Source organism: Podarcis pityusensis, assembly GCF_964106645.2.
Source record: "Podarcis pityusensis genome assembly, chromosome: 11".
Taxonomy (NCBI): domain Eukaryota; kingdom Metazoa; phylum Chordata; class Lepidosauria; order Squamata; family Lacertidae; genus Podarcis; species Podarcis pityusensis.
The window spans coordinates 62027685-62050016 of record NC_138036.1 but is presented as its reverse complement, the minus strand read 5'-3'; the positions used below and the strand labels follow the sequence as shown (position 1 = coordinate 62050016).

The following is a 22332-nucleotide window of genomic DNA, read 5'->3' as shown; positions in this document are numbered from 1 at the left end:
GCCTTCTTTAAAAATGGAGTTTCAGAATGGGGACACAGCTCCAGAAAAGACCCCTTCCAATCTACCCACCCACCTACTCTCCCTTGGCGAATGGAAATGCAGCAGGAGCCTTAAATACTCCGGCTTGAGCCCAAAGTTCTCTGGCACAAGGAGAAAGGCTTTCATGCAGTGAGGCAGCAATTAGCACTTGTAGAAGCTAGCATCCAAGTATCAATCAATGAGATTTAAAAGCACAACTTCATACTGATTGTGCTCTTCAACTAGATCAAGAAAAGCTAAAACTTCACTCCTACATGTGTTTGGCTTGAAATAAGACCCATTGATTTCAGTGTGATATATAATTTTCCAGGTCTGTACATCACAAGCCTGAACAGATTTAATCATAATTAAAAACAAGTATTCAATAGGATTTACTTACTCCACTGTAAGGTACCTAGCATTTCAGTCTTAAACATTCTATACTAAGTAAGCATGGGAGAGAAAACAATTTTACTGCTACTGGTGAACTGGCAGTGATTGCAAAAGAATTTCCTGAACTACATAAGGAGTTTTGGCAGAGAGGGGAGACCTATATACCAGCTAGACACAAACATTCTGGAGGTGCTTGAATGCTTACTATTGCTTGATCAAGGGCACTTAGCAAGCCACAATGGATAGTGGCACTATAACCATCACAATCAGAAAAAGAAAGAGCAGTGATGCAGAAACAAAGAAGGATTAGGAACAGCTGAGGGCCAAACTAGATAAGAATGGGATTGCTGATAGGATTTTCTATCTCTTTAAACTTGCTTCGAAGGCAGGGAGGAGGAGGATGTGGAAGACAGTGCTAATGGAAGTTCAACTCCCCGCAGGCCATTTTCTCCAATCTAAATCCCTCTCAGCAAGCTGCTATTTCCCCTATCATATAACATGGCAAAGAAGGGAGATTAACAAACTCTGCCCCATCATTCTGTTCACAATTACATAGATTGTGCCCTGAGCTGCTTAAAAAAATAAGTAAAAAAGAAAGACAGGAAGTGTCTCATCCAGTTTGGTCCTGGGATAAGGAGACTACAAATTGTATCCAAACCAGAGGGAAACCTACCCTGTGAAGGAATCTGTACCATGTTATATTACAGGCCCTGGCAGTTCTGATGCCTCATTGCTTTTCAGTCTGTCTGTGATCACAAAGACTTGTGCGTATTATCTATATCTGTATCTCCAATGAAACAGTTCTAATCTGGATTAGGGTCTTCATTCCACATTTGGTAGCATTAGCACATTCAAATCCCTTTGGTTAGGTATAATTTAGCTTTGTTAAATTATAATTTAAACTGAAGTTTCAAAAATTATTTTAAAATCAGAAGAATCAAGCAAAATTAAAATACTCTGGTTTGGGGACATGTTTCAGAGTGGCCAGGACTACATTTCTATGGAATGTAACAAGGGACATAAATGAATAAAGATGATGGACACAAACCCTATTCAGAATGCAGAACTTTTTCATATACTGGACATGTATTATTCTTCATGATACAGCTACAAGCACCTTAGCTATTTTGATGCTACCTAGCATTTGATGATATTTTCTGTCTATTTTTTTCCAGCCGTTTTGGTAACACTTGCAAACACACATTCTTCCCCAGAAACTGTTCTTTCTATCCGAAAACACCAACTGTGTCATAAAAAAAGAAGTAGCATGCTAGTTCTCTTTAAGTATGTTTATGACACTTGAATCTTTGTGTCTCAACTTTTCTCTACAGATTTTTTGTAATTTGCCCTCACCTGACCCACTCAGATGCTGCAAAGGGTATAAATGTGCCTTCATACACACCTATCACCCCCTTTATCATGACAACCTGCTGCCATTTCCCAACATCCATTTCAGATGGATATCACAGCTTTTTATATTGTAATTTATAGCTATTACCGCTATATGTCACAGGTTGCTATTGAATTTCCTGTGAAATTCAGCTATAAAGTCAAATATTCAATTTCATGTACTTATTTGTATGACACATGAGATTAAGGATAATACAGATTTAACAAAAATACGTATAACTATTATTATTCTGTATCATCTGCTTGTGTCAGAATCAAGTTGCTTCTCCAGATTTTGGTTGTCATGGCACCCACGCTACATCAAGTTCCCCCCTTTGCCTTTATATTCTCTCAGTACTGTCCTACTGCAACCTGTTGGTGTTTTCTTTCCAGCTCAACCATCAATTGTGTTTAAATAATAATAATCAGAAGCACAACCATCATAAATCAGTGAATCCTTTAAGGAAAAAAGAGTAAGGGGTTTTAATATATGTTAAAAAGGTAAGAAGACTAAGCGAACTTTGCAAAGCTGCTAATCCACTTCCATACCCCTCACTCTGCCCACACTGACTGTCAGCAGCGCTCTGCGGTTTGAGACAGATGCCAGGAACTGAACCTGGCACCTTCTGCATGCAAGGCAGACACCCTTCCCAGGAGCCACAGCTCTTCTCCTAAACTGCAGACCTTTTCAGAATGACCTCAACTCCAGGTGGTTTCATATACTACCCATCTGCATAGAAAAACCACTGTAACCAATATACTCCCTTAACATACCATGGAACTCAATGTTCTGCCATTTTTCCAGTAAGTCAGTTTCCCCCCAGAAACAAGTACCATACCTTAGAAGCACAGCATCAATGCCTCTCTCTTTCGAAATGTTTTCACGTGGCAAGCAGTGACAGACAAAATGAATATGCATCACTTAGCAAGATTAAGAGAAACACACTGCAGTTCAGAATGTGTTAAAACAAGTTGCATAGTCAAAGCAGTGTTGGAAGACTGCTCCACTATCCGCGCAACTGTTGCCACCAGTTCAACAACCACAGCCATGTTCTCTTGACATGAACACAGAAATAAAAGGCGGGGGCTCATTTTCATAGAGTGGCTAAACAGCTAAGCCAATGTTTTTTCTAGGCAAGAAGCAACAAGTGAATTTCACTTCTCTCTGCTGAGTTTGGGGCACTTTCTCTCTCTCGGAGCGGGAGGCTGAACTTCCCATCCTGCACATGACTTTTCGGCCCTGCCGATACCTGCAACCCACACGAGCACCCCTCGCTGGGGCCGAGGAAGCGAGAGGCAGCGGGGAAGTTGGCCCCGGGGGACCCGTGTGGCGGCGCCAACAGACTCAAGGATCCCGAGGCCGAATGCACTGGCCCGGGGAGGCGAGACGAGGCCCCCGACTCATCTGACCGGGACGCGCTCGGGGGGCCGGTTCTTCCCCGCCCAGCCCAGCCCAAGAGCGCGCCAAGCAGCTCCGGCCCCGAAGGCAGCCGCGCCGCCGCGAGGCGGCTTGTCCCCCGGCGTGTCCCGCCAGCCCGGGCGCCGCTTCCTCGAGCCGGGCGGGGCTCCGGGCAGCACTTACCGGCGGCGGCTGCGAGGGCAGCCCGGCGCGCTTGGCGGAGCCTTGGCGGGAGCTCAGCCTCTTCCAGGACTCGGCAAACCTGCCCCGGCTGGCGCTGCGGCTTCGTCGCCGACCCAGGTCCTCCTGCTCGGGGGAGGCGCCTTGCTCCGCCTCGCTCGGACTCCGCCACTTCTGCCCCATCTTCCCCAGGAAGGGGCGGCTAAGGGGCGGCTCGCGGCTTCGGGGCCACCACCTGCTCCCGCGCGGCTCCCGCGAAGGTTGCCCGGGGGAGCGAGGGAGCGCCGGTCGCGCGCTGCCCCTCGGCCGGGTCTTTCTTCGGGCGCGGAAGGCGAGCGAGCGCCCCCCCCCCCCGGCGGGAAGGAGGAAGAAGCAGCGGGCGGGCGGGCGCGGCTCTCTCGCTCTCTCGGCCCGGAGACCTGAGCGGGTCGGAGGAGCGACGCCTCGTTCCCGGCGCGAGATGGAAGTAGCGCGCTGGAAGGAGCAGCAGCCGCCGCCGCCGCCGCGCGCGACAAACTTCCCCCCGGGCCGAGGCGAGCCGCCCTCCGAGGCTTCCTTCTGGGACGAGGCGGCGGGAGAAAATAAATCATGAGGAGGCGCGACTTCCCGGTGGAATCAAGTCACCTCTCCCCCTCCCCCCTCCCCAGTTTCAGATCTCACAGTTTGATTTCTGTTTGGGGAATTGATCTCTCGCCTGCTAAACTTTAAGCTGTTAAATTAGGTCATTTCATATAACATTGGGAGGATTTATCTTATGCATTACTTGACATTATTTTCATTTTTCGTTTTGAACTGAGCACAGAGTTGTGAGAAAGTCACATTCAAGTAAACAGATGATGAAGATGATGCCGATGACCATGCAGATTTCACTTCTTCTGCCCCCAATCAATAAAAAGACATAAGGTAGCTAACTGAGCTTCTGTACCCCCTAACAAAAGGTCTCTCCCCCCCCAACAAAAATCCTGGCTTTACCCACAGAGTGGGGAATCGTCTTTCCTTCCTGACAAAATGGCCTGCACAAAATGGGCCAGGTCTGGATTGTGCCCACCAGTCAAATCCAGTCACCCGCCACTGTTCTACCAATCTACCCAGAATCAGGCCCACTGAATTTAATGGGGTTTACTCCCTCACAGCGCATGTGCAGCTCACCACTTTCCCCAAAGAATCCTGCAAACTGGTTTTTAAGGGTTCCATGAACTGTAGCTTTATGAGTGGGTAGACTACAGTTCCCGTGTTTATGCAGCCTGAACAATGTGCAGCATGTTCACTAGCAGGTAAGTCCCATTGAATTTAATGAGATTTCTGAGTGTACACGCCCAGGATTGCCCTGTAAGTCAATTGCACAGCTTGCAACCAATGTCCTACAAACAACGTGTTTCATAAATAACTGAGAACATGATAAGTAGTAAAATAGTATCCGAGCATAGGATCCGGTCATAATACGGAATGAAGGCCCCTTGATTCAGAGCATTTTAAATTCCACAGCAGTCATGAAAGTACATTCCACAAATACATTTTGTTTTCAGAATGCTGATTAGTTGAATATACAATCTCTTTGTAAGAAAATATTCACCAACTTTGTGTGTGGTGGTTTCTCGTGGTGTTTCCTATCAAGTTAATTGCAGCAGAAAACATGGTGATTGCTGTGCACGATTACTTGAAATTAAGACCCACTAGGATTTATTCCTAAATCATAATCCACAATCATGCATGTCTGAGTATTCTCCAGTATGCAGATGATACCCAGTTCTACTTCTTGTTTAAATCAGAACCAGTGAAGGCTGTTAATGTCCTGTGTGAGTGTCTGGAGGTGGTTGGCGGATGGATGGCAGCTAATGGATTGCGATTGAATCCCAACAACACAGAAGTACTGTTTTGGGGGTCCAGGGTCCAGGGCAGCTGTCTACTAGCTCCATCTGGTACGCAGGCTGAGACCCTACCTGCCCATAGACTGTCTTGCCAGAGTGGTGCATGCTCTAGTTACCTCCTGCTTGGACTACTGCATCGTGCTCTACATGGGGCTACATTTGAAGGTGACCTGGAAACTACAACTAATTCAGAATGTGGCAGCTAGACTGGTGACTAGGAGTGGCTGCCGAGACCATATAACACTGGTCTTGAAAGACCTACATTGGCTCCTAGTACGTTTCCGAGCACAATTCAAAGTGTTGGTGCTTTAAAGCATTAAATGGCCTTGGCCCAATATAACTGAAGGAGTGTCTCCCTCCCCCCCCCCCCCATCATTCAGCCCAGACATTGAGGTCCTTCTCCAAGAGTCTTTTGGTGTTTCCCTCACTCCAAGAAGTGAAGTTACAGGGAACCAGCCAAAGAGCCTTCTCATCAATGGCACGCTCCCTGTGGAACACCCTCCCATCAGATGTCAAGGAGATGAAGAACTACACAACTTTTAGAAGACATCCAATGGCAGCCCTGTATTGGAATTTTTTTAATGTTTGATTTTTATTAAGTTTTTATATGTGCTGGAAGCCACTCAGAATGGCTGGGGAAGCTGAGCCAAATGGGCAGGATTAGTACTTGTGACCACCCAATAAGATTGACAATGGATTCAGGACAAAACCTAACAAGAAAGCACTTTTTTATGCAAGGGCATACCTGGGTGCAAATCATCCTGCTGGTGATTGTGTGCATGGATGGGTGTGTGAATCCTCCCTCTTGTCTCCTTCCAGTTTTGGCCACCCGCAGCCTGGCCAGCCAAGGCTCCCGCCAGCTCCCTGCCCAAGGAGGAGGAGGAGGAAGCAAGAAGGGAAGTGAGAGACGGAGGCGGCAGGCGAGAGCATTGCATTGCTAAGGCTTCAGGGAACTTGACCTGCTGAAGTGAGAGGACAATGGAGCCATGAAGGGGTGGAGGGAATCCGGGTTGCTCTTTGAGCCCTGTGGGGATGGACAGACCGAGGCTCAACTGGGCTCTCTGGCACTGTTTGCAACACCTGCCTGAACCTCTCTCCCCTTCAACTAGCCATGTCCTCTCCCCCCACCCAATGTGTGTGCATTTAAAAGCAAAAAGATTCATCATTCACCCCATCTGTGGATGGCCCCATAAATAATTTAGGAAATTTGGGGAGCTTCCTTAAAGTGAATTAGATCACCCATCCATCAAGCTCAGTGTCATCTACAAGACTGACAGCAGCTCTCAAGGGTTTTAAGGCAGGAGCTTAGAGGGTGATGACAAGGGAAAGGGCCTTTTCACTTCTGGCTCCCTATATCATGCTCTACCGAGTGCGCTATCCCAGACTTCCTTGTTCAAAGCACTTATAGTTGCATTGTCTTGTGTAGCAGCACTAGTGAAATATCCTGGATGTTTGCTAAACTCATGAATCACTAGGGCATGGCTCTTGCATCGATCCTATTAATTAAACAACTGAAGCATTTTTATCCTGCTCATCAGCAGACAAGGCTACCAAAGTGACTTACATACAATCAGTCGGTTGGATCCATATTCAGCTAGTTGAACTAGGATTCTATAGAAATCAGTGGGACAAGATAGCTCTCACTGAAATTACAGTGAGTAATTAACTAACCCAGTGCATCCCACCCAATAAGGACAAAACAATTAAAACAGTAACATCCCTATTTAAGAAAGTAATGATCATAGTTCATTACTTTCGCTTTCTCTGCTTGCTGAACAATTGGTTTTAATGGGGTATGTTATCAGTACCTTTCACAGTGACCACAGATCAAGTGAGCTCTGTGTGATGTCTGAAAGTGATCTTTAATATTTCTAGAAAAGGGGACCAGAGGGTGGTGAAGAACTGCTTGCTTAAACTGAAATAGCTGGTCCCAGACTGCCTTTTCAGAGAACTGAAAAAAGATGGCATAATTTGACCTGCTAAATGTGGGGTGAATTATTCAGCGGTAAACACGCATCCTAAATAAGATCAGATAAGACACCAAAAATTATAGTATTTCAACAGTATTTTATTCCTTCTCAAATTCAGAACCACAGTATTCAACAAGTTATTTTTAATATATTTAATCTGAACTAGTAGAAGCAAAAGAACATAAGGCATGAAGAGATGCAAATAATCTCTCCCAGTTTGAAACAATCAGTGATGCAAATTATGTATATTATAAATGTTAGCTGACACCAGAGTTCTAAAAACAAGACACTCCTAGTTCACAAAATCAGAGTTGTCATTACGAAATTCTCAAAGGATATGCCACTTGCGTAAGAGAATAGTAAAGAAAAATGTGTCAAGTCCAGTATGTTGCTTTAGTATTTATCTTAATCTGCAAATTAACAAGCTCAAAAGGAATGCTATAACAACAACTACTACTACTACTACTACTACTACTACAAGAACAACTTATTACTTATACCCTGCCCATCTGGCCAGGCCTCCTCAGCCACTCTGGGCTGCTCCCAGCAGAATATTAAAAACACGATAAAACATCAAACATTAAAAATTTCCCTAAACACAGCTGCCTTCAGATGTCTTCTAAAAGTCAGATAGTTGTTTATTTCCTTAGAATCATAGAATCATAGAGTTGGAAGAGACCACAAGGGCCATCGAGTCCAACCCCCTGCCAAGCAGGTAACACCATCAGATCACTCCTGACATATGGTTGTCAAGCCTCTGCTTAAAGACCTCCAAAGAAGGAGAGACCACGGGACTTCCGGGTTGGCGCCTCTGGCAATGGCGGATTTCCTCCAATCGGGAGGAATCCGCTCCGTGGAAAACAGGGTCTGAACCGCCACGGCGAGGCAGAGACCCATCAAAAACCACAGGCGGGAGAAGCCTGTGGACGTGGGATTCGGCTGGCATCTTTGCGCCCCCCCCACCCGCGGGGAAACCCAGTTTTCGGGGATCCGGAGCGACGTGGGGTGAGTGGCGCGGTGCTTTGAATCGACTGCTTCTTTCACGGAGTGAAGCCGCATTGCTGTTGCCGGAGAGCGCTGAATTTTTCCTGTGGATTTTAAACAACTGCCCGTGAGTAGAACGGAAAATTGGATTAAGAATTTTTTTAATTTGGCACTGAAGCGGGAAGGTCTAAACAGGAAGTCCGCCTTCCGCTTTTTGTAGATAGATTGAAGCAAAGACACGGCAAGCTAGAGTTTAGAAAGTCGTCTGTAAAGGACCAAAATTTCATCATTTAAAATTACTGAACCCCCCCTTGGAAGCAGGAGAAGAGGGGGGAACCCTTTTTAGACTGTTTAAACCTGCAGAAGAGAGAGTAAAGAAAGGCAATTTTCCACCGTCTTGAACCTGGGAGCGGGGTGTCAGGACAGACGTTCTGGGGAAGCTCATTGACTATGGACAAACGTTTTTGACAGATAGTTAAAAGAAGAGAAACATATTGATTCCATTGTTCTCCTTCGCATTTAAAAGGAACAAAATATTGACAAAATATCCAAAAAGGGAAAACTTTGTTGCTAGATCTGCTTTTTTTAAAAAAAGAAAAAAATGGATACAAAAGCAAATTGTTTCTCCTAGAGGGAGCTTGTGAAACTGTTTTTAAAACCGATCGTGGGACCAGACTTCGACCTTGAACAAGAATGTACTCGGAGGCTCTGGTGCTTGCCTTTTGCAAGACAAGTGCTTTATTGGAACAGTTACATGAGAAGATGGATTTGATGACTGCTGCGATCGGAAATTTTGGACAGACAGTGGGTACCTATATAGAACCCACTCAGGAATTAATCCAGGAATGTGCTTTGACAGATGAGATGAAGGAGGAGGCTGTTGCTGGACCCCGGGTGGCAGAGATGGAGGGAGCTGTGGCCCAGCAGGAACATGAGCTGTTGGATTTGACGAATGAACCTGGAAAAAGTCAGATTTGGAGAGATGGAGTTCTGTTTGGCTTGGAGATGGGGGGGCTGGATGGACCCCCCTATGCAGGGATGTTTTGATTTTTCAAGTCTGGCTTTGGACTGGGGGGAGCTCGGAGTTGTGGGGGCCCTTAACTTTGGAGGGGCCTTGAAACATGCCTTCAAATACCACGTGGATTTCGGTGTTGACTATGGAAAAGGGGCTGACCTGTCGAGAAGGGACAAAAATATTGTCAAGCTGGAGTCTCCCCGAGTGAAAGGAGCAGAAGACAAAGTAAAGTACAGGTATAAATATGAAGAAGACCTGCGGAAGGGACATGGAAGAGACTTAAGAGCCTCGGACATAAGGTCACCAGGTTGATGGACTAGATGGATGGGATAGAAAGGACTGACAAAACCTGAGACCAGGAAGAAGAGACGATGGATGAAGATTGGAAGAAAGTTTTAAAAATTCTGTATTGTTGGGATTCAACCTCAATCCATTAGCTGACATCCATCCTCCAAGCTGCCTCCAGACACTCACACAGGACCTTCACCGCCTTCACTGGTTCTGATTTAAAAGAGAGGTAGAGCTATATTGGCCGGGTCCAAATATGTTTTTTTTAAGAAGCGGTTTAATAACTGCCTCTTTCAGCAGGTCTGGGAAGGGTCCCCACAGAGGGAAGCTTTCACCACCCTGCAGAGCCCATCGCCCAGCCCTTCCCAGCTTGCTTTTATGAGCCTGGATGGGCAAGAATCAAGGAGACAGGTGGTCGGCTTCACTTGTCCAAACAGCCTGTCCACATCATTGGAGGCAACAGATTGGAATTAATCCCATGCAACTTGACTAGACAGGACTCTAGTACTCTTCCGCCCTGGCCCTGCTCCCATGGTGGAGTCTACCTCTTTCCGAATCTGAGTGACTTTATCTGCAAAAAACATGGGGCAAAAACTTACCGGGCCCTGATGGCAAAGGTTGTTCCATTAGATTGTGAACCACCTGAAAGAGTCTCCTGCTATTTTCTGCAGATACAGTAGAGGCGGTGAATAAGTTCCTCTTTGCCGTCACTATCGCCACTTGGTAGGCTCAACATTGAGCTCTAACCTGTGTCCGGTCCGATTCAGAATGAGTTTTCCGCCACCGGTGCTCTAGCCCTCTCAGCAATTGTTTCATTGCCCTCAGCTCCAGAGAAAACCATGGGGCTGTCTGGGCTCAATGCAATTGGAGAGGGCGCTTCGGAGCCAAACAGTCAATAGCCCTGTTAACTCCACATTCCAGCGGGCCACCAGGGAATCAGTTGAAAGGCCATCAACATGGGATAAAGCATCCCCTACCACTTCTGGAAGCCAATTGGATCCATTGTGGCGGGGGCGGACCATCCGAATCAGTCCCACCTCCCTGCAGAGGGAAAGGGTCACGGAGAAGTCCAGTTGCACCATGGCACTTTTTTTGTTTCATTTTTACTTAGTGTCAGATCACCCACATCCATAGAGGTGAACACCAGGTCTAAGGCATGTCCGTAACTATGAGTTGGGTCAAACATATTCAGGGACAGCCCCATGGAGGCCATGCTTTCCACGAAGTCCCGAGCGGCCCCTTGTAAGGTCGTGTCGGCATGGATGTTGAAATCCCCTAGGACAACCAAACTAGGTGTTTCCAGGAGAACATCCGCCACGACCTGAAGCAGCTTGGGCAGGGAATCCTTGGTACACAAAAAGGACTCTTTCTTCTTTCATTCTACATGCATACAACGCTAGCTGCTGGTCTACGTACATCTGTTGATTAATCCTCTTCTTTAAAACATCCATTCTTTTCATTTTCCACACTGTTGAACTTCAATGTGGGGGGATAGGTAAAACTTTCTTAGAGACACTATAAATTAAAACATAGCCCTTCCCTGCCTTCCTCTCTTCCTTGCCATCCTTATTTGTACAGTGTGTTGTTGTTGTTATGCTTAATGCCCCAATGCTTTGCGTTTCTGGGGGCAGTCACTCCTGGCAATCCCTATTTCAATATAAATATAAATATAAATATAAATATATTTATAATTTATAATATAAATAATTTCCCAGATTCCCTTAGCTCTCTCATAGAGTCAACTCACAAGCTTGAAGTCAACTTTTATTTTGAAACCATTCTCAGCTCTTGACCAGACAAAACAGTCCTTTATCTATGTTCCCATCATGGAGCCATTTATTGTTGATGTTTTTCCAAGTTATTCTTCTATACATTGCATACACCATGGCAAGAAAAATCTACAATTAACATTCTTTTTCACGCATAACTCAAACAGCGGGAATTTTACCTTGCAGTTTCTTTCACACTGTTTCAGAGAGGGCGCCGTTAATTTAAGACAATCCAAATTGTCCAGATTATTAGGAAGTCAGCTGCTTCTGTGGAGCTTCCAAGGAGTTTGCGATCCTCAGCCTGCCTGAGAGACCCTGAACTCCTTCTGAACCAGGAAAGGGGTGGGAAAGGACATCCATCCAATGACAACCGTCAGGGACTGGCTAGATGAAGAGGTGGTGGAAACCACCTGACCAAGATCCCCCCAGGGAAAGTGCAGAGGAAGAGGATTGGGATCCTGGCTCCTGGTGGTGGGAAAGCAGCCACAGCCAAGAGGAGGGGAAAAGCTGGGAAGCACTACAGGCTGGGAGCTTGGAGGATGAAGGAAAGAAGGAAAGAGGCAGGTGCCCCAGCAAAGAGCAAAGACAGGAATTAGACTTACCAGTTTCACCACAGAGACACCCTGACGGGTTTTCTGCTGACAGCCTACAAGCCAATCAATTTTAATAGAGAAGGTGCATATTTGGCTATGAACCAAGAAAGCGCAAATACACATGCACAAGGTCCAACAACTTTAGCTCCTCACCTTTAGCACTGTTTCCTATTGACTACATGTTCAAAAACAGTAGAGGTCAATCTAGTCCCTTGTCTATGTAAAACACTTCAAACAGGTGCCTTTGGGGGGGTATATGTTTGTGTGTGAGAGAGAGGGAGGGAGCAAGAAGGTTGCTGCTGTTACAGAAAGGCTCTTATAGATGAGAGCATAGATGCTGAGAGGGAATATATGGTCCCCATGATAATAAAACTATGCTGAATATTATGTATCAAATTTTAAATATAAAAAAATAAATCTGGGAAGGGCATTGTATGTTACAACAATAAGGACGGAAAATATACTAAGTATATACTAAGTATTGTTTTGATACTGACGCGCAGGGTAAATTAATAACGCAGAGTCTTCTTCAGTAACAGAATAAAAGCTTTACTGAGTTAAAATAAACTTGCTTGCAAATAACAGCATAATGGACAGAAGATTAAACTACCATATTTTTCGCTCTATAAGACGCACCAGACCACAAGACGCATCTAGTTTTTGGAGGAGGAAAACAAGAAAAAAAATATTCTGAATCTCAGAAGCCAGAACAGCAAGAGGGATTGCTACGCAGTGAAAGCAGCAATCCCTCTTGCTGTTCTGGCTTCTGGGATAGCTGCGCAGCCTGCATTCGCTCCATAAGACGCACACACATTTCCCCTTACTTTTTAGGAGGGAAAAAGTGAGTCTTATAGAGCAAAAAATACAGTAGCTTTAGAGCATACACAGAGTTTCCATTGAACACAGGCTTCACAGAGCACAGGCTCCACCACTCACACACACAGATACTGCAGACACATTGAGTCAGGGACATTGAGTCTGCCTGCAGGCAGATACAATACTTATACAGAAAATGAGTCATCCTCAAGAGGCGTTACAGTGATTTTGCATGCTAAATTATTCTGCAGATTTTCAGCATTTCACAACATTTCTAGACTCCTTTGCTGCTTCCTTTACTGCTTCTGATCTCAAATACCTTTGCCACATGACAGATACATCCTAGATGTACAAGAGTAATTCAGTACATGTCTAGTCAGAAGTTGCGTGTCTTTGCTTTCACTTCAGCAGAGCTTATATCCTCAGGAAAATGCGTATTAGGAATATAGTTTTAGTGGGTAAATGTCTAATATTTATATTTCTACCAGCATTTAAAGGTCTATCTCCTTCATTTTAAGCAGGAGTGTAAGTGGTTTCCTCCATTTCACTAACAAGATTGCAAAAATAACTTTTGGACATTCTTAGTACAAAGTAACTGATATTAGCAGCATGTGAGAAATGCATATTATTTTATCCATCACAACATACATAACCAAGATTTCATTTTTGTTGTTTAGTCATTTAGTTGTGTCTGACTCTTCGTGACCCCCTGGACCAGAGCACGCCAGGCACTCCTGTCTTCCACTGCCTCCCGCAGTTTGGTCAAACTCATGCTGGTAGCTTCGAGAACACTGTCCAACCATCTCGTCCTCTTCTCCTTGTGCCCTCCATCTTTCCCAACATCAGGGTCTTTTCCAGGGAGTCTTCTCTTCTCATGAGGTGGCCAAAGTATTGGAGCCTCAGCTTCACGATCTGTCCTTCCAGTGAGCACTCAGGGCTGATTTCCTTAAGAATGGATAGGTTTGATCTTCTTGCAGTCCATGGGACTCTCAAGAGTATCCTCCAGCACCATAATTCAAAGCATCAATTCTTCGGCGATCAGCCTTCTTTATGGTCCAGCTCTCACTTCCATACATCACTACTGGGAAAACCATAAGCTCCAGTATATTTAAAAAGCTAAATTAAATTAAAACAAAATATAATAGGTAAGTATAGCATTTAAAAAAGGTGAAACTGCATTGACTTTGTTCAGCAAGAGGTGGTGGTGGGTTTTTTTTGCACCACCTACACACTTTTTGCCTCAACATTATTATTTATTTATTTTTGCAACTTTGATACAACAAAACACTTCCTACTCATGCACACATTAAAAAATTATACAGTGTAACATGAATGTGTTAAAAGGCTTGTTAAAAACATCTGTCAGGAGGGGTGTTTGTGTGTCACCGAAATCCCTCGTTACTGCAAAATAATTGCTTTTCTGGAGCTAGGCAGGCACTGTAGGTGGCTAAATAAAATAGCAGCCTAATCTAAGAAAGGCTTGAATAGTGGATTACAAAAATGTGTTTTGACTTTACTAAAAAATATAGTTAAGATTATTCTGTTTGGCAGGTCAAATGCTATGTCCAAAAACATCATGATGTTAAAAGTTATGTGATGCATCGGTTTTAATCTAGGGATCAGACTCGCCTTGATGTGAGTCCACAGAAAGGCTTTTGTTTTCCTGTGTGCATAAACCTTCCAGGATAGTTAATTGAAATCAGCACAAATAATGAAATTCTTCCTAACGAGATTCACTATTGCTGATTCTTACCTCTTATGGTGCAGGTTCCTGTGCCATTTCTGTATTTTAAATATACATGATTTGTATGGAACTCAAATCATTTATGTTTCTTTGGATGTATGATATTTGCCCTCTCTCGTTTCTCTTCTAAGTGCTATGCTCTAAACAATGTGTTTCAGAAATTAAGTTTTTCAGAAATGCTCTGAAGCAGTTCACACATATCTTCCTAATGGTGCCATAAAGGCAGCAGTGTTTCTATGAATTGCCTTGGAAAGTCTAGGATTGCTCCTGAAGAAGGAACTTTTGTTTCTGACAGTGGCATAGCGTGGGGGTGGTTACGCTGGGTGCAAAATTGTTAGGGGTGCAAAATTCCACCACCCAGGGCTGCCTCAATACAGCTGCACGCTTCCGTCGCTGGGCTCCATTGAAAACAGCTCTTCCATGCAAACCAGGAAGTGACCTCTCCAGGCAATGGAACAACTCTTCCATTGACTCAAGACAATGGAATGACTCTGCAGCTGTGATCTCTTGAGAGACGCAAGCACCGTTATGCAGTTGAATGCGCATGTGTACTCTACACCATGGAGGAAGGCACGCTTGGCAAATCCACACCGTGATCAACTCCCACCCGAAACCAATGTCCCCACTGTGGAAGGACGTGTGGGTCCAGAATTGGCCTCCACAGTCACTTACGGACTCATCGTTAAAACCGTGTTTATGGAAGACAATCTTACTTGTCTACGAAGGATCACCAAAGAAGAAGACTCCATCCGTTTCTCTCCCTCCCACCCCACCCCCTTTGCACGGCCCCAGGCGCTGGCAAGCCATGCCATGCCACTGAATCCTGAGCACTTTGAAGTACAACAAACATTAATAGTTGAGAATGTGTTTCTCCTTCTTGCATTCTTTTTAATTTCTGTACTTCCCTCCTGCTTTCTTTTCAGATATTTCAGACAACTCTCAACAATGTACAGGCAACAACCAATTAATGTGCATCTGAATGATGCACGATCGCACATGTGTGCACAGCACCAAACCCGGAAGTGACCTGAAACCATCACTAAAAGGACGGAATGGGGTGGTGTGCACTTATACACCCTTTGCTGACACACACAAGGACCAGGAACAGAACCCAGCATGTCTGCATTCTATTCAATTGGAAAGTCACTATTCACCTGAATTTACAACCATTACAAATAAAGGTTTAGCTGGTCCATTTGGAAACTTAAAAAAACCCCAAACCACACTTGACCACTAAAATACAGGGATTAATCCAGAACATCCATTCTGAGCACACTTCATCAATTTAAGTTCACCTGATCCACCTAGAATCATAGAATCATAGAGTTGGAAGAGACCACAAGGGCCATCGAGTCCAACCCCCTGCCAAGCAGGAAACACCATCAGAGCACTCCTGACATATGGTTGTCAAGCCTCTGCTTAAAGACCTCCAAAGAAGGAGACTCCACCACACTCCTTGGCAGCAAATTCCACTGTCAAACAGCTCTTACTGTCAGGAAGTTCTTCCTAATGTTTAGGTGGAATCTTCTTTCTTGTAGTTTGGATCCATTGCTCTGTGTCCGCTTCTCTGGAGCAGCAGAAAACAACCTTTCTCCCTCCTCTATGGGACATCCTTTTATATATTTGAACATGGCTATCATATCACCCCTTAACCTCCTCTTCTCCAGGCTAAACATGCCCAGCTCCCTTAGCCGTTCCTCATAAGGCATCGTTTCCAGGCCTTTGACCATTTTGGTTGCCCTCCTCTGGACACGTTCCAGTTTGTCAGTGTCCTTCTTGAACTGTGGTGCCCAGAACTGGACACAGTACTCCAGGTGAGGTCTGACCAGATCTGTTTACTCCCGGAGAAGAAAAACCTAGTATCTAAATAATGAGAAACTGGAATGAAAGATTGTGTGCATATTTGGGACAATATTTCAATTACAGTAATTCAGCTTCATCTTCCACTCATTTTTCAATGAGGACAAGAAATTTTTTAAATAGATTGCTGTGCAATTTGAGTATCAGAAAGAAATTTTATGTACGGTATATTTTGTCTCAGTTTAACCCCTGCACCAATTTTAAATGGGCCGGAAAGCATGAAAATACTCAGCAATGTGAAATTCCCTTGAAGGTTGAGGATGCTTCAAAATGACCTGTTTATTAGACATTCATCCTGATTTGTTTGCAGAAAAATTAAATTAGATTAAGTAAGCATTCATTCTGATTTGTTTGTTGGGAGGTTGGATGATGTTGTGTCGAAACAAATGCTATCCAAAATTTTTGATCATCATTTTCCCATTTCCCCAGCATTTCCCAATCACTTTCCTTAAAAAAAGTATGATAATTTGAGGAGGTGGGTTCCACTCCACTGTAATTGTGCTGGTGTGTGGCTGAATCACACCTGAAAATAGCTGCAGCCTGGAAATGCCCTGAGACATTAGAAGTAAAGTTGGGAGGTACATTTATAACACCATTCAGGGTTGAAGGCTGACTTATCTACCCCCCCCCACATCATTTTCAATGGTGGAAGTTTCAAAGGCTAATTATATTGTAATGTGACATCAGTCAAATGCATTGTGCCATTACAGACCCTTTAAAAACAAATACAGGGGAAAAAACAATGTCACCCCCCCCCCAAATTGCTACGATATAACATACACATCTAAAACAGAAAAAAACACCCAAACTGCACTTAAGCTGACAAAATTCCTTTACAAATCTTTGAAGCAGAAGTGTCCGTTTTTTGTTTTTGTTTTGCCAATAAGTAGACTAAATACAATTCAAAAGTCCTTCCTATGTATTTTAGTCCCCTATGAGTAAATATAATATTTTGGTCATCTCTGTAAAAGCTATGTAGAAAAAAGAACATACATTAGGGTTTCTGTTGCTGTATCCCCACTGGGACAGAACCATTCATTGTGAGTAACCAAGAATGACCAACCAGTGTATATATATATATATATATATATATATATATATATATATATAAATGATATTTATTAAGAATATTCAGCATAGTTTTATTATCATGGGGACCATATATTCCCTCTCAGCATCTATGCTCTCATCTATAAGAGCCTTTCTGTAACAGCAGCAACCTTCTCGCTCCCTCCCTCTCTCTCACACACAAACATATACCCCCCCAAAGGCACCTGTTTGAAGTGTTTTACATAGACAAGGGACTAGATTGACCTCCACTGTTTTTGAACATGTAGTCAATAGGAAACAGTGCTAAAGGTGAGGAGCTAAAGTTGTTGGACCTTGTGCATGTGTATTTGCGCTTTCTTTTTTTTTTTAATGATATTTATTAAGAATTTTAAAGTTACAGAAAAAACAAAAAACAAAAAGAAAAAAACAAAAGAAAAACAAGCCACAATCAAACAATAGAAACTGATAAAAATCAAAATAAAAAAAAAATAAGAACAAAGCACGTAACACAACACAATCAAAAAACAAAAATAAGCCACAACCATTTAAAAAACAAGTCCAATATTCTTAGATCCTTAGCTGTCATTACCCTCTTTCTTTGACCTCCTCACTCCTCCCTTTTTTTGTATCCTAGTTATTAATTGTCACAGCAAATCCTTTCCATTTTTCATAATATTCTATCATTACAATACCTTAATCTATTTTAACCTTATCTTACTATAATAAACCCTAAAACTTAAAACTTAGATCTTATTTATACCAATTTCTCTTAACCATAACATATTTTTACATAATTCTTTTAACATTTTTGCTAAAGCCAGATGATTTCGTTCCAACATTTTTCTAACATCCATCAATTTTATAAAGCAATCCTAATAATAAAAAAAAATTCTTCCAATCTTCATCCAGCGTCTCTTCCTCCCTGTCCCGGGTTTTGTCAGTCCTTTCTATCCCATCAATCTAGCGCATTAACCTGGTAATCTTATGTCCGAGGCCCTTAAGTCTCTTCCATGTCCCTTCCGCGGCTCTTCTTCATATTTATACCTGTACTTTACTTTGTCTCCTGCTCCTTTCACTCGTGGGAACTCCAACTTGACAGTATTTTTGACCCTTCTCAACAAATCAGTCCCTTTTCCATATTCCACACTAAACTCCATGTGGTATTTAAAAACATGTTTCAAGGTCTCTCCAGAATTAAGAGCCCCCACAACCTCAAACATCTCACAGCCCATTGCCAGACTTGAAAAGTCCAAACATCCCTGCATAGGGGGGTCTATCCAACCCCCCATTTCCAAACCAAACCAAACTTTCCAAGTTCATTTGTCAAATCCAAGAGCTCATGTTCCTGCTGGGCCACAGCTCCCTCCATCTCTGGCGCCCGAGGTTCAGCAACATCCTCTTCCCTCATCTGATCTGTCAGAGCACACTCCTTTTTGATTCTTGGGTGGGCTCTATATAGTTTCCCACTACCTGTCCAAAATTTCTGATCGCAACAGTCATCAAGTCCGTCTTCTCATGTAGCTGTTCCAGTAGGGCACTTGTTTTGCAGAAAGCACGCACCAGAGCTTCTGGATACATTGTTCTGCAAGGTCAGAAGTCTATTCCCACGATCGTAATCTGTTGCAGCTGCAGAGCTCCCCAATTCAGATTTAGTAACAGTTTCACAGGCTCCCTCTAGGGGAAGAACTTCTATTTGTTCTTTTCTTTTAAAGGCAGATCTAGCAACAAAGTTTCCTTTTTCAGATATTTTGTCAATATTTGTTCCTTTAAAATGCGAAGGAGAACAATGGAATCACTATGTTTCTCTTCTTTTAACTATCTGTCAAAGACGTTTGTCTCTGGTCAATGAGCTTCCCAATGAACATCAGTCCTGACACCCCGCTCCCAGGATCAAGACGGTGGAAAATTACTTTGCTTTACACTCTCTTCTGCAGGTTTAAACAGTCCGGAAAAAATCCCCCCTCTTCTCCTGCTTCCGAAGGGGGTTCAACAATTTTAAATGATGAAAGTTAATCCTTTACAAACGATTTTCTGAACTCTAGTTTGCCATGTCTTTGCTTTAATCTATCTACAAGAAACGGAAGGCTGACTTCCTGTTTAGACCTTCCCGTTTCAGTGCCAAATTTAGATGAATTTCTTAGTCCAATTTTCCTTTCTACTCGCAGGTCATTATTTATAGTCCAATTGTCAGAAATTAAAGTACTCACGGGTGATTGTTTTAGAAGCCAAATTGTCCCAGGAAAAAGGCAGCGCTCTCCAGCAACGGCTGTGCGGCTTCACTCCACGGAAGAAGCAGTTGACTCTCAGCACCGCGCCACTTCCCCCTCTTCGCTCCGGAGCCCGTTAATGGGTTCCTTTACGGGTTGGGGGGGCGCTAAAGGTGCCCGCCGAGTCTCATGGTCACAGGCTTCATCCGCCTGTGATTTTTGAAAGGGTCCCCGCTTCGCCATAGCGGGAAAGACCCATTTTCCGTGGAGCTGGTCCCTCCGAATCAGAGGGAAACCGCCATTACCGATGGCGCCACCCCGGAAGTCCCTGAATGACCAACCAGTATAGAGGAAAGCAGGCAATTAAATATAGTGCTCAAAAAGATAGCTGATATTTGGGACTAGTCAAGTTATCCAAAGAATTGGTACGACTGTCAGAAAAGTCAGTGGACAAACCAAGATGAACTGGAGTGCAAGTTTTATGAACAGCATTCATGGAGTACTCTGCACCAACAACATTAATCCAAATATTAAGAATAAATTTTGCCTTGGAATGGTTCTGAATAAGAATAAAATTTACCGAAAGACCTAACTAATGTTTATTGCTGAAAGCTTTGGACCATGAGGTAACATATCTGTCAGATGCTGCTGTGGTTGCTTGAGAGTAACCAGGCAAGACTCTGACCTGTCTTTTACAGGCTTTATTCTTGGTGCAAACTATTTACAGTGAAGAGAGTTGTAAGTTCATGGCTGGCTTAATCGCTAGCAGACTCCGGGAGTGGTCAGTCTTTGTACCTCCCCCAACATAAAAGTCACGTCACCCCCAGCCTTTTCTGCCCCCCCCCGTACCAAAGACTACTGCGCAGAATGGGCACTGGCAAGGGCGTGCTTCCCACCTCTCCGGTTTGCTCAGGCTTGGTGTTGAGGCTCTCCCTAGCATCCTCTGGCCCTTGCCTCTCTTCTCCACTGAAGGTGGGGCTTTCCTCCTCGCCGGAAGAGGAACTGCTTCACAAGATTTTCGGAGGCTCCCTGTAGCACACCTGCCCTTCCATCTCTCTCCTCTGAGCTGATGGCAGTTCCCTGACAATACCCTTCTAAAAAAGATATACCAGTAAATAACCCCAAAATGTGTTAGCTTAAATAAACTCTAAGCAAGATCTGGCCAGCATTCAACAGATAGCAATTGAGAATAATTACTCCAGGCAACTGTAACACCCAACACCGCAATAATTGCCTTTGTCATTTGTCCGAACTAGGGTTTGTCTGTACTTGGGATCATGGTTAGCTTAAACAAGCAAACTTCAGAAGCAATGGTTAGAAGATGGTTTGCTCCGAAAGTGACCTTACTTGGTTAGTTCATGATCTCAAATTCAGAAACAAGGAGAAGCTGAGACTGAGGAAAACAAAAAGTAGACACTCAAGAGGTGTCCCTGGATGTGCATGAGGCTGAAATGGGAGTAGCAGGGTGCACAAGCCCAAGGCCCACACAACCTGGTTACTGCTAACATACAGCATGTTTTCAATGTGGTCCTCAGCCTTATTTCATGTTTCCTTCAGCCTAATTTCAAAGCCCTCTACAACCAATCAGTTCAGATCTCGGGCAAAGGGAATCTGTCCCTCACCCATTAGGGAGGAGAGATAGACAGAGAAAGGGGTGTCCCATCCACCAATAGCTTCAGTCCCATCCATAGTTGACATGAGGCATGCAGCAGATTACCCAAAGGGAATGTGGCCATCAACACAAAAAAGGTGTCCACCTTTGTTTAGTGATGTGCAAACACAGTCCATGTGTCTGTGAGTATAGGAGCAATCACATTACTTTGCAAAACAGTCACAGCTCAGGACAATAAAGAAACTTAGGGTGCCATGGTAACATTTCTAGAATTAACAAATATGTTCTTTGAGCACTACTTAATGAAAATGTCTGGCAGAAATAAATTTGAAAAGAAGCCAGAAGCGTGATACTATTTTATTCTCAGATTCTGTTCTAGAGAGATACATTAAACTTTTGTGCACTTTAAATATGAAAAAGAGATCCCTGTAAACCAATGAAGCAGAACCTGATAAGAGGATAATATGTTTACATGACATTGATTGTTGTTTCCACAGTATTTGTTGTATCACTATAAGCTAAAACTAAACACTTCCTTTTACTTACAATAATGTGATGCCCTACTTTTCACCACCACCACCACCACCAGCAGCAGCAGCAGCAGCAGCAGCAGCATCTAGTTGTGAACCAAATTTCACTGGGAACAATTTGTCTTCTTAGGTTCAAAACAGCATTATTTTGAGAGGGAGGTCAGACTGATGAGGTTCCATCCCCCCCAAATGTGTATAATGATATGGTTTATTCTTTCCATGTGATTTAGCATTAACCTGCAGTTTATCATTAGATAACATATGTTCTCCACAAAAACATTAATCCCTATTTGAGTTGCATGACACTTGGCCCTAGAGTAACAAAAACAAATAATTGATAATGAGAATATAAGGCCCCAGGACATAATATGACTAATGGAAAACATTCTCTTAAGCATTCTTGAGATAGAGATTCAGAATTTATGCACAACTTTTACAATTAAAGTACAAAACTAAAAAGATAGATTAAGTAGCAAACATTTTGTGGACTTCCTTTTCGTAATCCAATATTGAAAGGTCTTGTGGTTTTTGTCTTGGTTTGCATACATCTAGGATAAATAAATATCTACTATGTATTCTGAAAAGTATGTACTTGTAAGGTATGTACTGCCTTAAGGTTACACAGGGCTTCCACTGTTATATTGGAT

General features: G+C 43.6%; 1 protein-coding gene across 4 annotated transcripts in view; it reads right to left on the bottom strand.

The window, feature by feature from the left end:
• The window catches only part of TRPM3 (transient receptor potential cation channel subfamily M member 3), a gene marked incomplete at its 5' end in the record, with an annotated part of 403362 nt that overhangs the window by 359836 nt on the left and 21194 nt on the right, over positions 1-22332 (bottom strand). For 2 of the 4 annotated variants that reach the window (XM_080972216.1, XM_080972225.1), the window contains one exon: positions 3383-3562. The exons of 1 other annotated variant lie outside the window; for it this stretch is intronic. In XM_080972216.1, coding sequence (XP_080828342.1) covers positions 3383-3562 — 180 coding nt within the window. Of the gene's footprint in view, positions 1-3382; positions 3563-22332 lie in introns of those variants that run through there. One more of the 4 variants, XM_080972218.1, reaches the window with a different exon arrangement.